The sequence below is a fragment of the Melozone crissalis genome, unplaced genomic scaffold, assembly GCF_028551555.1.
Source record: "Melozone crissalis strain CALT ecotype California unplaced genomic scaffold, PUWL_Pcris_2 ptg000004l_1, whole genome shotgun sequence".
Classification (NCBI taxonomy): Eukaryota; Metazoa; Chordata; class Aves; order Passeriformes; family Passerellidae; genus Melozone; species Melozone crissalis.
This window is the reverse complement of record NW_026535782.1, coordinates 6,462,784-6,478,669: the sequence shown is the minus strand read 5'-3', so window position 1 is coordinate 6,478,669 and position 15,886 is coordinate 6,462,784. Positions and strand designations below refer to the sequence as shown.

The 15,886-nt window shown below is 41.4% G+C and overlaps 1 protein-coding gene across 1 annotated transcript in view; it reads left to right on the top strand.

The window, feature by feature from the left end:
• COG5 (component of oligomeric golgi complex 5) overlaps positions 1 to 15,886 on the top strand; it is a 180,071-nt gene that overhangs the window by 157,958 nt on the left and 6,227 nt on the right. Inside the window, exons 16-21 of the mRNA XM_054275964.1 lie at positions 468 to 530; positions 1,331 to 1,434; positions 2,768 to 3,005; positions 11,260 to 11,336; positions 11,821 to 11,947; positions 12,500 to 12,579. Of these exons, the coding sequence (XP_054131939.1) occupies positions 468 to 530; positions 1,331 to 1,434; positions 2,768 to 3,005; positions 11,260 to 11,336; positions 11,821 to 11,947; positions 12,500 to 12,579 (689 nt within the window). The remainder of the gene's footprint in view (positions 1 to 467; positions 531 to 1,330; positions 1,435 to 2,767; positions 3,006 to 11,259; positions 11,337 to 11,820; positions 11,948 to 12,499; positions 12,580 to 15,886) is intronic.

Here is a 15,886-nt window from a genome sequence, read left to right as displayed (position 1 = left end):
ATAGTCCTTCAGATCATTCCTTGACTCTCAATTTTAATATTGTTTTAGCTGTACATAAACAACTATTTAACATGTTGTGCTATAATAGTCATAATACTGAGAAAGAACAACCATTCCTTCAAACATTTGCCACAGAGCTGCTTGTATAGTTCTCCATGAATTCTATACTTAGCAGTGGGAGAATACACCAGTTATTTTTATTCTGATTCTGTTAGCCCTTCAGCTAAATTTCAGCTTCACTCCATTGAGTCATTTCTTTGCCAAGGCAGAAGCAGAGTCCATAGGAAATCTGAGAGCAATGGATTGATGATGCACTGAAAATTCTGTTTGTATAGAGCACACTTGATAGTTATCTGTAAACACTCATTACTAAGGATAACTCAGTATGTTTTTTAATGATGGTGAATATTATGAATTCTAATAATTTGTTGAATGCTGACTATTAACAATTACTTTACAATTTTTAGGTTATTACCAGTCAGAGTTCATTTCCAGCAGCTGCTGAGCAAACTGTCACAACTGCCTTAAAGGTAATTGAATGTCCATATGCTTCAGGGACAGGGCTGAGCTTGGCTTTGTTTGTTACACTTAAAATGGGCACTTATTTCCCACCTATTATTTTACATCAGTATATTCAGTAACAGGTACACAAATATTCTGACATTTCTAATTTATTGTGTCTGCAGCTACATGTGTGTTACCTGTGCCAAATCACTGCTTGAGTCATGCTTGTATTCAGAATATTCTCATAACAGTCAGGACATAGATGTCCTCTGACTGTGAAAATAAATGTCTTTCTCTGCAGCATTCACACAGCAATAGCTGGATCCTTCATCACCCCCTTTCTCCCCCGACAGACATCAGATTATAATTTTTATGTGACCTGGTGCTTTCCTGGAGGGGGATGTGGATGGTGGTGCAGCCTCTGTGGCTGACAGCTCTCCAAGTCTGTCCTGCTGGGCAGGGAGGGGTTGTGTGCAGGGCAATGAAGGGCAGCTTGTGTCTGGGCAATGAACAGCTGAGCCAAATGTGCCCCAAAACATGTACATATACAAACCAGGAATGCCAAATTGCTGGGCAAAGCAATTTGGAAAGCCTTCCTTCAAAAAGGAATGCTTTTAAAGGAAGCAGCAAGCAGCCTTTACTGGTAAAATCAGTTAAAGAAAAATGTTATCTTTAGGTTCGGTTCTCCTATTTTGCATTTTCAAATGCAAAATAATAAAAAGCACTGATAAAATGAACTGTTTCCTAAGGTATTTTTGAGGTGTCAAAATGCAAATGCTTCTAGTTTTTGTTTCCTTACTTCTGCCTTTTTCTTGTTCTATTTTAGGCAGTCCATGATCTAATGGGAAGTGCTGTTCAGCCGCTGCTGAACTCTGTAGGAGATTCAGTGGAAGCTATTATCATCACTATGCACCAGGAAGATTTTTCTGGGTAAATAGAAATGTCTTTTACATTTACCATTGCTCGAGTAAGATGTCTTGCATGTGTGTAATAGATTGTTATTGCCACAATGCCCTTGAAGCAAGAGTGCTTGTTTGTTGAGGGGAAGGTGATGCTTTATGGTTAATGAACACAGGAAGCAGAATTACACCTATCTGTTGAAACAAATTAATCAGGTAGCATCTGTCTTCTCTCCCTCCCCCTTTTTTTATTCATATCTGTTGAGTAAAATTCATTTCAAATAAAAAAGAAAGCTGACAAGAAGCCATTTTTGTGCTTAAAAAAGCCCTTTTGCTTTCAAAATGTGGTTTTTTTGGACAGTCTTCAGAACTGTCAGTATTCCTGTTTCTCTAAAGCCTGTGATGTAATAGTTAAAATTGACTTTTTAAAAAATTTAAATCTCAGGTTCAGTATGATATGCTATTGTCCCAGTGCGTTTTCATGAAAATTTCCAGGATTCTTTACATGCCAAGATCTTGAGCCTGATGTATAATTGAGACTTCCTTCCTAAATTTTATTTTGGTTGTCATGTCTGTTCTGACATTGCTTGCACCATCATCAGTTGTCCTGTTTTCTGTCTTGAAAATTAACTGAAAATACTATATTTTCAGAGACGTTTTGAATTTTCCTTTTGATTTTTTTTTTTAACAGCATTTTACCCTTTCCTTCTTTTGGCACCAGTAGCACAATACCTCTCCAGGTGGGCAAACAGTTTCCAGCCAAAGGCTAAGTTTTATTAGATACCCTGTGTGTTCTTCTAAGTTTGGAAGTGCTCTTTGACCTGACTGTCAGTCAAAGAAAGAGAAAGAGGATTGGTTTGTATCTAGGGGTTCTGTACTGCTTCTGTAATACTGACTTTGTAATCCTGGGTTTGGAGGAATGTCAGAGACTTATTCTGTACAAGAGAACAGGTTTGGGATTGACAGGTTAAATTAGTAACCCTGTGACATATGTTTATATTTTATGATCCCCTTTAGAGTTTTGAATCAACAACTGGGACTTACAAATTTAGGATCTCAGGTGTAGGCTCCAAATTGAAGGAGGCTCTGCAGGTTGGGTAGGGAGTGGGGTGTTGCCCTTTATCTTTTTATTTCTTGTTTCGTCTTTTAATTCTTCATGGGCATGGCTGATAAAGACATATTTTCTGACTATAGTTTCAGAGAGAGTTACATGCTCTGTATTCTGAGTAGAAATGAGACTCTACAATTCATGCCATGACTTGATGGGGTAGGAAGAAAGTTTAAAAGAATCGAATAGGTTTTGTTCGTCTTTTAAAGATGAATTTAGCTGCCCCTATTTCTTTTTCTTCTCTTGTTTTTTTCAGATCATTATCCAGCTCAGGAAAACCAGATGTCCCTTGTTCTCTCTACATGAAAGAGCTTCAGGGTTTCATAGCAAGAGTCATGAGCGACTACTTCAGGCATTTTGAGTGTTTTGACTTTGTCTTTGATAACACTGAAGCCATGGCTCAAAGAGCAATTGAGCTTTTCATTCGCCATGCCAGTCTGATCAGGCCCCTCGGAGAAGGGGGGAAGATGCGCCTGGCAGCGGATTTTGCACAGGTACCCTCAGTGCTGGTTTCTGCTTTTTGGTGTCATTTCACTGGAAAGTATCAATGCTTTTGTCCCCATTGAGGTGTAAACAGGCAGTTGTAGAGATTGGTGCATTCCAGGTCTAACATCCTCTCTGATAAGATACTGGATCCTGAGAAGTGCATCCACTAAGTCATTGAAGATCCCTCATTGCTGTAAGGCACATTCAGGGAGGTCTGACAGCTTCCTGTCCAGGGGACTGTTGCATTTAAATTCTGCTGCATCTTGGCATGTTGTCCCACTGGGCCAACCTCTGTGGCACGTCCATCATTTGCCACCATTCATTCACTTCATTCTTTGTCCCTCTTCTAATGGAATATGGTGTGTCACTTCCTTAATCACTCTATATATCACAATGCCCACAGTGGTTAATGGCTAACTCAGCTGCTTTGCAGTGAAGGAGACAAGCTAAAGAAACATCAATATCCTGGGCAAGAGCTGCCCTATGAAAAACAGAAGGGCAATTGTCTTGTGAGATTGTCTTTGTGACCTGATTGACTGACCTGCATCTCAGCTTTGCTTAACTCCTGTGCAGGACTAAACCACAAAAGAAATTGCTAGATTCATATCCATTACCTGTCTGTGTTATCTACTATATCAAAATTTAATTTGTCTGCAGTACCACTGTATGGTTAATGTGCCAAAGAATCAGGCATCCACGGATCAATCTGAGGCTGCCATTTATTATTATCCAAGTGGAAAAGGGAATTAGCACCGGCTGTCTGCATGCTGAGTGCTGATTTTGGCTGGTAGGTAACTGAGGTAGGAGAGGAAGGCAGGGAGGGAGGAATTGCTGCCACCTCCACTCCTTCTTCTGGCTGCTTTGTATCATTTGCCTGTGAGTTACATACTCCTGAATAAAATTTTTTTATTCATTACTCAAAAATAGCAAATCAGCCCTTAACCACAGAAATGAAGGGGAAGTTTTCAATTGCTTTCAGCGAGAAGGTTCCATTCCCTTCTCTATTTTGAAGACAATGGCATAAAATTGGAAGCAAAAAAAGGACACTTGACTCTTCCTGTGGAAGGAATAGAGATAATTTTTGTAATTTATACTAATTTTAGCTAAAGTAAGTCATATAAATTTGGAAAATATTTTCACCTGGTTGTACAGTAAAAGCATCTGATCTAAGCACCTGTTATAATCTAAAAATATAACTTGTTAAAAGTTTTTAAACACTGATTTTTCTCACTCTGACATGGACTACCTTTTAAATTAAAAATGAAAACATGTTTTTGTACAGTGTGGAGGAATTTGCATGGTCTTCCCCATTGTGCTGAGTATAACTTCTCAATGGACAACTGTATAGACATAAATATTCTGATTTCTTTTGTGCCACAGTATATAAAAAAAAAGGGTTTGCATTCATTCCTGTCTCCTGCCTTCAACTGTTGCTGCATCTGGGGGCTTGTGTTTTTCTTTTCTTCACATTGCACCGGAGTCTTGGCTTGTTTAAAAATGGGCTTAAGACAAGAAATCCATGTCCAAGCAGCTGCAGGAGCCAGCTCAGTGCTCCCTCTGTGCCTTTGAGCATCTCTGCTCACAGCTCCTCTGGGTGTCCCAGGCTGCACAGGGGCTGCAGTGTCCAGAAGGGCCTGGACACTCTGTCCTCTTGCTCAGGATAGAAGGAAAAGGACTGAAACATTTTGTAAGTGGACACTGCCTTATATCCTTGCTTTCTTGGATGTGTGTGCTCCTCCCAAAAACCTGGTGGATTTTGTGCATGTGCTCCTGGGAGCCTGGCACGAAGGTGGTTGTTGCTCTGACCCAGCCAGCAGTCCGGGTGTAAGGGCAGCTTTAGTGGGCACTAGGGGAGGTTGCTGCTGCTTTTGGCTGAGGAGGGCAGGGAGCAGGTATTTAGCTGGGCTGCTGGCTTGCTGAGAAGGATAAATTTTTTCCAAATGGCCATAAGTGCCATGTGCAGGGTTTTTTTCAGTCCCAGAAAGGCACTGCATTGTTGGATTAAAGCCAAACCCAATGGAAACAACCTGCCTGGAAAGATACTGTGTGTAGGAGGAGGTTTGTTTATAAACTGTTTTTACTTGTCTTCTGTCTTGTAAAGTAATTTTGAATTTTCTCTATGCAAAAAAGGGTTACATGTTCCTGCTCAGAAATTACTTTTGAGATCAAAGACCCCTTCTGGTATTTTGGGGTTGCTTGCAAGCAAAAGACCTGGGCAGAAATCTGTCCAGAAGCTTTGATTAATTTGAGTTCTTATTATAAGCACACATGCAATGAATCCAATAACCTTTGATTGCGTCAGATTTTGGGTATGTCATGCTTCTTCACATTCTTTCAGGGCACTCACAGAGTTACAGCTGCTTTATATTCAGCAAGAATAGCTTTGGCTGAGAGTCTGATTTGAAAATTTTTGCACTGAAAACGTGTTTTACTGATAAGTTGCCTCAAAACAACAGGTGTCCACACAGAAGGGAGAAAATGAATTTCACGTTCTCTTCATTCAGAACTGGGTTTGTTGAGGTGCATAACAGCCAATTTTCTGGAGTGAGCCTCAGCTACTCATACCTTAGGTATTACTGCTGTGACTCTGTTGAATTATCTGTCTTACCCTGTTTGCAGTGTCAGTATGGCATTTGGCTGCCCTGTGCATTACAGATTTCTCAGCAGTGAGACTAGGTGTGTGCTGCTGTGGCAGCTGTAAAGAGAGCTATGATAGACTTGAAATATGCCTGAATATCATTAATGTGATTGCATGTAAATCAGTGCTTACAGGAACATTGCCAGCCCTAGGAAATGTGCACAGCACTGCAAGGTTGTTATCAGTGCCACAGTTCCTTGGGAGTCTCATTAGAAACATTTCCAGGCTGAGTTCAGCTCTTTTCATGCTCTCAGTTTCAGTTTTTATGCAAGCAATTGCACAAGATTACTCTTCAGCTCACTCCTGTATACACCCAAATCAGCTTGTTTTGTTTGGTTTTGTATTTTCAAGGTGCCCATAATTCAATACTCACATATTTAATGCCAAATTTCACTTTTTAATTCAGTACTTGTCAGACTGAAAAAAATGTTCTCCTGGAGGCAGGCAAGCCAGCAAGCCCTGATGGTTTTCAACACTTCTGTTTCTGGGGAGTGCAAGTTCTTCTCCAGAGGACCTTTTTACATGCTTGGTGTTCAGAGTTGTTACAGCACTTAGGCACAATTTGGGATTCTGGCTTGTAGTTCAGGCCTTCCTAAAACTCAATGGAATTGCTGGAAAATGCAGAAAAGAATGAACTATTTTTATTGGTCCTGTTAGAGTTGATACTCTTCTCTATATGCTTTTCTGTATTTCTTATCTAGGTGTGATTTATGGTTGGGATTTTTTGCCTTGTTCAGTACTGTGGGCAGAGTGTTTTGATAGGGTACAGTTAATGCTGCCACTAATTCTTCAAGTCTTTCTCAGAAAATTACTGCAAAATATTTGGGGTTTATTGAATTTTCCCAGAAAAGTGTTTTTATGGTAGAAGTTTACAATGCTAAATTCTAGTGTAGAAGAATTGTTCCTACCTGCTGGCCAGACTATGGTCAGAATCTGGTTTCCTGATTCAATATGTGGCATTAAAAAAAGGCAGGATTATTAGGCATTTGGATTTTTTTAAATGTAGACAGATTTGCTCATTTGATCAAACAAGTGTATCAATGATGATACAAGTGTAAAAGCGCTTTTTCTAATTTTTCCTAAAAAATTTGCTTTCTAGTTTCTTACAGAGAAATGAGAGCAGCAGGATGCTGTAATCACAGTTGTAGTCATAAAGACAGAAACTACTAAAGCTAAAATACATTTAATGTTTAGTGCTAATTATCTTCCTGGAAAGAGGGAATTATTTGCTGATGTGTGTTATTTTAGAGGTGTTCCAGCTGAAAGATTTACTTAAACAGCAACCGTTTTGGAATTGCTGCACGGGGGAGAAATCAAATTGTACATCCCTTCAAGGCCAGCTTCTTTCAGATAATAGTTCAGCTCTTCTGCTCCCTTGCTTGCTAAAGCATCCTGTCCTGGTGAATGGCTAGAAAAAAACATTTTGAGGTAACATTTAAAAACTTGGAATTCATCTTGGCCAGGAGGAAATATAATTGCTAAAAATTTAATGTTAAGATTTTCCAGCTGAAAAAACAGCTGTTTAAGTAATGAGAGATCTTGAAAATACAACAATAGGCACTAAAAAATAACTTCACTATGGGCTTTTAAAAGCACCCTTCAATATATATGCATTATCTGTACCTAGACTACGTATTAACTTCACCCTTGGGTTGCTGAACATAATCCAATTAGAGAAGCCAGGCATGTGATGTATTTTTTTCAATATGGCCAGCCAGTGAATAGTTCAACAGATAATTGACCACCTAGCCATGGGCTATGGCAGAGTCATATGAGAAGAAAAGATAATATTGCATTTTTGGGCTTAGATAGCATTAACCATTGAAAAGAAGCATATGTTGGGCAGGCGCCTGCCACTGTGTCCTGCAAGGCATAGCAAACCAGCATGAATAAATCATGGCAAAGCTTTTTGAACAAAGCTAAAAGAAACAAGTCATTAGGCCTTCTTCTGTTCTATCTGCTGCTTGCTTTTTGGCAAGCACATTCATCTCCTAATGCTCCCCTTGGATTCTGTGCTAATGATAATATCACATCAAGCCTCTGTGATTGCAAATTACTGCTTGAACACCTGACTTATCACTGAATTTAACCTGGATGTTTGAATTTTCAAATCCGCAGTTTGGAAGGGAAATTTGGAAAAGAAACAGAAAACACTACTTACCCTTTTATATGTAAAGTCCACGGGAGGTGGCTGAGTGAAAGGCCTTGCACAGATAATACAAATACTGGCTGCCAGCAGCCAAAAGCATCCCCTGATGTCAGAGCTCACTGGCAGGCTTTGAAATGATGGCTGTGTATCACAGCAGAGGCTGCTACAGCAGAGCTCACTGTGTGAATCAACAGTTGATGCCGTTTCAGGTGATGACAGGTAACACAAGCAGAAGTGATGCACGCTCAGTTCTCTGCCCAATTCCAGCACCTTGAAAACAGCAGCTGTTCCAGCAGAGTGCTTCCTCCACAGCACTTGCTCCTGGGCTGGCACAATGCTCAGCACAGACACTAAACCCCTCTCAGTGGCCTCAGAAGTGATTGTGACAGCAGAAGGATGCTGTAGCATCCCACTGTGTCACTGGGCTCAGATAAACACCTAAAATTCAAGGGAAGAAAACAATCTTAGTTGTTATGTGAATTATATTGTTTATTGGAGAGAGATTGAGTTATAACACAAAGACTAGTATTGTAAAGTTTTTAAAAAAAAGAGTTTCTGTGGTTTATGTACATTTTTACCACATTAGTTATCGCTCATTCCCACTCTTCATGAGTCAATGTGAGATAGTATAGTATGCTGCAAAGCTTAAAAACAATATTTTTCTTTGGCAGCTATTACTTCACGAATCCACCATCTGCTGCCATTAAATCCATCTAGTTCTAGCAATACTAATAATTTCCTACAGTGAATAAAGGTTGAAGATGAAGTAATAGAATTTTCCAAAGTAATTTTTCTTCTTTAGTACTTAAGACTAAAAATTTTAATTTACGGAAACTACAAAGTATATTCAAGAGAATTCATTTAAATTTGTTTTAATAAGGAATTGGTTAAGCTGTGGAAAGTTTCACTTAATGTCTCATTCTTCATATTATGTTCCAGGAGCGAAACAATCCTTTAAAACTTATTAAGCAAAATTATATTTTGCTATGCTGTTATTTCCTCCCCCCCTTGAGTACCGTTTCATCTACACATCTCTGTTTCCACAAGTCAGACTGGCAGTTTGGTGCCTGTTACCAAAGTCTCTAAAGAACCTAAAGGAATTATCTTCTCCCTGGTCCCTCCCAGCTACAAGCCCACAGCTCCCACCAGAGCTGGGACACCAGCTCCTGCAGGATATCAGTTCCTTCCAGCTGCCCCCAGCCAGCACTGATGCCTGAAACGAAGCTCTGGAGAAATCAGACTCTTGCTCCTGTTTGTTTTTCAGGATCTGTAGGGTTCTTGTATCATGATGCAGCAAGGCATACTTGGTTAGCTCCTTGTTTTGGCTGCTTGTCCCTGATCCTGTGTGGCACAGCAGCCTCTTGGTTCCCACCTGTGCTCCTGGGGCACCTGGGGAGCAACGTGCTGAACTTGTTGTAACTTCATTGCAGTTGGAGCCCCTCCCTGCAGCAGTTCCTGCAGAGCCTGCCTTCCCTGGGAGCCTGCCCTCACTCCCTTGTGCCAGCAGACTCAGCACAGCCACTGCTGGCTCCTGAGCCACAGGGACATTGACCTCCCACCTGCTTGCAGGAGAGGTGACCACATCCTCAGGGGGTAGAGAGGGGCCATTTCATGGCCTGAAGGTTTGGGGACCAAAAAGGGCAGTAGGCAAGAGGAAGCCCGTCTGTTACTCAGGTCTGGGGCCTTATTTCCTTATGTCCTGGATTTTTTTATTCACTTTATTCTCCTTTCCAGCTCCATAAAATGCAGATTTCAAGTGGCCTGGAAGTGCCAGATATTGGCAGGTACACAGAGGTCGCTGGACTCAGGCAGTGGCATGGGACAGCTCCCCATTGCTTTCCAGAGCTACCCACCTCTCCTGGTCTGCAGGGAAAGCCAAGATGCTTGGGTTGGACCCTGTGGCTTTCCCAGCTTTGCCTGAGTGTCATGTAGGGGGTTACTCCTACAAACATGATCCACCTGACCTATGTTAGGTGTCCACCTTGGGGAAAGGTGCATCACCCCCACAAGAGTGGCTGTTTCTGCCACTGCCTTTGAAGAGAACCTGTAGATGTTGAGAAGCAGGTGAGATGACTCCTATCCTGCCACCTGCTTTTAAAGAGGGATGCCTGAAGTATATAGGCTTGATTTGCATTATTCACTAATTTAAGTTCTTCTGGGTTTAGATGAACTATGGCATCATAGTTCACTGCACCCTGTTCCTTGTTTATCCTGGAACCCCAGCATATCATGTGCTCTTGGTGAAGCTGGTGGCCCAGCAGCCATCTCTGTCTGAGGAAATGCTGCAGCTGGAAAGAACAATAAAATAGTATTAAAGACTTCACTGTAAATAGTGTCATATCACAAACACCGTGAAACTCATTCAGCAATATTACTTACAAGAGAAACTCATTGTATGGTGGTTTTGATCCTGTTATTTATTTTAGCTGTCATCCTTTGAAACTTAGTTTAATTGTGCATTATATGTAAATCAAAGTCTGAATAGTCTTTCAAGTTGGGGATTTTAAAAAAAACAAAGTAAAGCTTGATCCCTTATTTGGCTGACACTTCAGGAATGCAAAAAATAGAGACTTAAGCCATGTCTGAGTAAAATTACCTGCAGAGTTTTGCAAGTGATGGTGTTTTTATTGGTGTGCACATTAACTGAAATTTTGCTGTGTAATGTTCATTCAGTCTGGGATCCAGAAGGGAAACAGTTCTTTCTCACTTCTGTGTCCTCACTGTTAATGAAGAGCCTGTGATGGTATTCAGATGTAAAAACCCAAGTGAAACCTGGCTCTTCTTCAAAAAAGCTGAACTCCCATGCTTCAACAACAGAAAGTGTTTTAAGCTTGTTTTAAAGATTGCTGCTCTAACTCAGAAACCCAAGAGTATGAAAATAATGGTCTTACTCTTTAACCATGATTCCATATGACCCTTTGGCAATAGATCTCAGCTGCCTTCTATCTAATCTGTATGGGTTTTGTGCCCCAAAATTTGGGACCCACTGTTCAAGAAAGAATCATTTTAACCTGTCCTTCACCAAAGGAAAGGGTGCCCAGCTAAAACATGCCTGCAGTTTTACTGCTTTACCAGTGCTTTGTGGAGACCTGCCTAGATTTGCTTTCTTCCCAGACTGCAGTCAGATTTTTGGGGGGTTGACACAAGTGCTTCATTAGAAAACTCATCACCAACAAAATAAACCTGCTGCAAGAAACAAAGCTTTAGTCTCAGAAAGCTCAGAGGCCCCTTCTGTTGTTATGCACAGACTGTAGAGACATTTGTCACAAAATGCTTCCTGTGCTGCCAAGAACAAGGCAGAAGTCTTGGCTTGGGCAACATAGTATGAAAGTAAAAGAGTTTCTTGTCTTAATTCCAGATAGAAGTCACTGACTTAGTCGGTAAGTTTGGATTATTGCTTAAAGACAGGCTGCTTCAATGCCAGGTGCTGTGTTTTGGGAGGATGTAATTGAGATGGAACTGTTTGCTTTTGTAGATGGAGTTAGCAGTAGCCCCGCTGTGTCGGCGAGTCTCTGACCTGGGCAAGTCCTACAGACAGCTGAGGTCATTCAGGTGAGGAGCAGTCACAGGATGACTAAACTGTATTTCAAACTGATTTATTGCCTCCTGTTAGTTCTGATTGAACTGAGAGCTTTTTTGGCAACACCCACCTGCAAATTAGAAATAGATTAAAGTTCTTTTAAATTTTATGCAGAGTATAACTATGATTTAACAATCTTTGTCATGCAAATGTTGGCCAAATTGTACTTTTTTGTATTGCTTTCAGTACATCTTCTGTATGACAGCGAATTCTATAGTTACCTTAAATGTTTTCACTGAAATACAAAATTTACGGTCCTTTGTTGTTTAATTACAATAGGTAACTGCCCTAAATTTTTGCAAACTGGACCTGTGTTGGAAATCCAAGATTCAGAGTAGGGGCAAAAAACTCAATGGTTCTATCCTGACACAATATTGCCACCACACAGAGGCACTTTTCTAATTCATGAGATAAGCTTTTTCTTCATTTAATCAGTGTATTGTTACATTTTTCCAGACCACTGCTGTTCCAGACCAGTGAGCATATTGCCAGTAGTCCAGCTCTGGGAGAGGTTATTCCATTCAGCATTATTCTTCAGTTCTTATTTACAAGAGCACCACCGGAGCTAAAATCACCCTTCCAGGTAATAAGATCAACCTGTCTTTTATTTTCAGATGTCCTAAGGTGCAACAAGCATTGTAGTTTGCCCTAGCTGTTTTAGTTTAAAAATATTAAAATGCATATTTTATATAATTTTTGCCTTTGTTTTTATTGTGGTAAATGCATTATAATAATTGCTTTACTAAATTGATTGATTGATTAATAGTAGGGATACAATAACCTGATATTAAATAGACTCCCAATTCTTTATTATTCTGTCAGCTCGTAGTAGAAGTTGCAGACCTTTCCCCAGACTGCAAATTGCCTGGATCCTTCTCTTGTAAGATTCAGGAAATCTAGATAAAAACCCTGTCAGAAATGTGCCAAGAGCTGGTGTAGGAGATGACCTCTGAGCTCCCAAATAAAATACTGGGCTATTCCTGTTAATTGTCTTTCATTTCTTAATTCATTCTGCATCACTGCAGTATTGACAGCCTCATGTGGCTTTCATTTATGTCATCTGTGATTCTGAAATTGGTGTGTCTGTTTCCTTTTTTCATTTTGTGTAACTGGTGTTTGTGTTTCTCTGTTCCAGAGGGCTGAGTGGTCCATTGCCCGCTACTCCCAGTGGCTCGATGATCATCCAGCTGAGAAAGACAGGCTTGCTCTCATACGGTAAAAATCCGGCTTCTTTCTCCTCTGCATTTATGATAATGGGGCAGGAACTTATCTGCACACTAGGGCTCTTGAAAAGTAAAAATCATGTGCCTCAGGGGATGTATCACAAATACCATTACCTTCTCTCCACTCATGGGATGAGTTGCAAAGTGGCAGAAATACAAACTGAGCTCTCCTGTCCACTGCCGTGTGCTCAAACTCTCCAGTGCCTTTGGAAGGAGCACATAATCCTCTTGTACAGTAAACTGTGCACAATGATGGCTTAAATTAATACTGAGTTTTTGCAAAACTGCTCCCTTCTCCTAACTGCTGGAAAGTCAAGACTGCAGCTGTCCTGTCATCTGTATCAGGAAAGAGAAGCTCTGAAAGCTTAACCAATGTAAATGTAGGTAGAAATCTAAAACTGGAAGACCCTTGTTACACACCTGGAATGTTACTCTTCAGGAAATCAGCCCATGATCTTTAGAAAGTAATAATTACATCAGATTTTTGAAATCTTGCTAGGGTAGATGACTTCATAGCTAAATATTATTTTGCATCTTAAGATGTTAGGAAAAGTTATGAAGAGTCTTGTTTTTCAAAGCAAGCAAAGTTTTGAAGTATGTTACAGACAGCAGATTTGTATGAACATGACAAAACCAACCTGGGGATCCTCAGGATTCAAGACTCAGATGATCATTTGGCTCCTAAGGCCCTAAACTTTCCAGCCATCTTCTCAGTGACCTTGGTGTCCCCCACAGCAGTGACCTGGGACACATCTGGCTGCACTGGGCTCCACCTGGCCTGGGAGCCAGCTCTGTCCTTGAACTACCATGCATGGATGTTGCCAGCTTTTGCTGGAGTGGTAAAAGCTGACTTTTCCACTCCAGCCAACAGTGATTGTGCCTCAGAAATTCAACTGTTTTCTGTCCACACTTCTAAAGCAGCCAAGAGGAGTCTGCTATAAATATTTAAATTTCCTGAAGCTGATAGCACCACACAGTCCCATGTAGTGATCAGGCCAGTTAAGAAGATACTAGTTGATCACCAGTAGATATTTCTAGGATTTATTTCTGAAATATTAAAATACAAACTGTGTCTCTTCCTATGTGTATTTTTTGAAAATCATACTTGTGATTAGTCTAGTTTGTCTACAAAACCAGCTTTTCTTGAATCTCAAGCCATGACACTGAATTACAGGGACATAGGTGATAGGTGTATATGTAATCAGCTATGAATATTTTGATTAGGTTGTTGAATCTCAGATATAGTAGGGAAAGCAGGGAATGCAAGTCATTTGAAACTGGTGGGATTTTTTCTCTTCAATTTGTTTTCCCAAGTTTGAAAATGCCATCCTTAAACTACAACACATTTTTGTCTGCAATTAAATTTCATCCTGACTGATTCAGTTAATGGGCGTGCTGGTGGTCATGTTCAGACAATGATAAATTGTTCTAACCATGGAGGTATTAAGGAGCAAACCTTGGGATGAGGCTTTTAGGCTGAGACAGTGTCATCCATTAGACCAAGTAGCAAAGCTGGAATACTTAAGTTTTCCTTTCAATCCTTTCACTGAATCCTTTATTCATTTTTCATGGCTGGTTATCCATATGTAAGGCAGGCAAGCAGACATCAGTCACTAGTATGACCATGAATCACTCATATTTTCTTTAATACTCTATTGGAACATTTCTGAGCCAGCTCTTTGTGTGTCTCATATGAACCCAAGTTGAGCTGCAGGCCTCTTGCTCTTCTATCAGTCACCCTCCTCAGGCTTTTTCCACCTGTAGTTGCTCAGCTGTGTGAGTTGAACTTTGGATGTTTGGAGCCCTCAGATCCCTGCACTGCCCTACATCAAAATATTCTCTTTTTGTTTGCTGCAGCCTTGCAAATGGTAATTTTGTGCAACTTCCTTTTGTAACAAGTGTGCAATTACTCTAGGGACCTGCTGCCTAGATATTAATTTCCTTGTGTTACCAGGATCCTTCTAGGCTCACATTAAAGCTAATTGGAGTGCTGCTTCCGCTCTGTAGGTCTTAAATGCTTTGCTTGCAACGTGGTGTGAATGGTATGAATTAGTCCCATTCTGAGCATTTTTGTGCATTTCCTTCTGCTTGAGTTCAGCATGGGGGTGGTATTTACCTGGCCAGAGGTATATTTGCCAGACTCCCTTTATAGACAACAGAGAGAAACAGGCGCTGCTGGGGCTGATTCATCTCATCCTGAAGCAGGTACCTAAAATAGGTCAGTTGCATTGTGTCCTGAAAGCTCCCATTTTCTCTGTTCAGTGAATGGAGTGTGGGTTGGGACACAGGAGCTCTCCCAGGCAGCCAGCTGCCCTGCAGACATTTAAAGTTAGGTGAGATGACCCTGCTGCAGGTGTCCTTCCTGAGCAGGGATTGTGTTGAAAGGAGCAATTGCCTGGTCAGGGCAATTTTTTTCTTTTTCTTTTTAAATTAAGCTTGAAAACTCAATTTTTCTTCCATAAAAGAAGGCCTGTTAGACTTGACAGAATTTGAGCCAGCCTGAAGGATAGTTCATCCATTCAAGGGCCAAATTCTCACCTTTACCATTAGAGTGTTTTAACTCCCCTTATTCAAGCTCACCCTTGCTGAAGCAGAGTTGAAAGCCAGGCCCAGTGAAGGGTTCATTTCCATAAGGAGCAGCTGTCCTGAGCTGGGGAGTTGCTCTCCCCACTCATCTGCCTGGGGCAGGGACAAATGGCAGCTTGGGGAGCACCATGAGAGCCCCATCTGTGCTGGGCTCAGCCTGGCGGGCAGAGCTGTGCCCTGGGCTCAGCCTGGCTGGGCAGAGCTGTGTGCTGGGCTCAGCCTGGCTGACAGAGCTGTGCCCTGGGCTCAGCCTGGTGGGCAGAGCTGTGTCCTGGGCTCAGCTTGGTGGGCAGAGCTGTGTGCTGGGCTCAGCCTGGCTGGGCAGAGCTGTGTGCTGGGCTCAGCCCGGCTGACAGAGCTGTGTGCTGGGCTCAGATCTGCAGGAGCACAGGAGGGGCAGGAGCACACCCGGCGGGGCTGCAGCGCTGCCAGCCAGGCACAAACTCTGGGGCACTCAGGCAGGCAGCAACAACCAGAGATGTCTCCTGCTCCTCTCTTGTCCTACAGGTGATGCTGCTGGAGGTTTTACTGTTTGTTTTTACAGTCATTTTTATAGCACTGGGTTAAATAGACCTCGTGTCGCACAGATGTGCTCGTACACAGCAGATTTTCCGTTTTATGCTTTGCCCCAAGGTTTGCAGAGCAAAGAGACTTTTACCAAAATACTAAAGAAAAGTCTGGCCCAGCATCATGCAGCTGCCCTGCTGATGGAT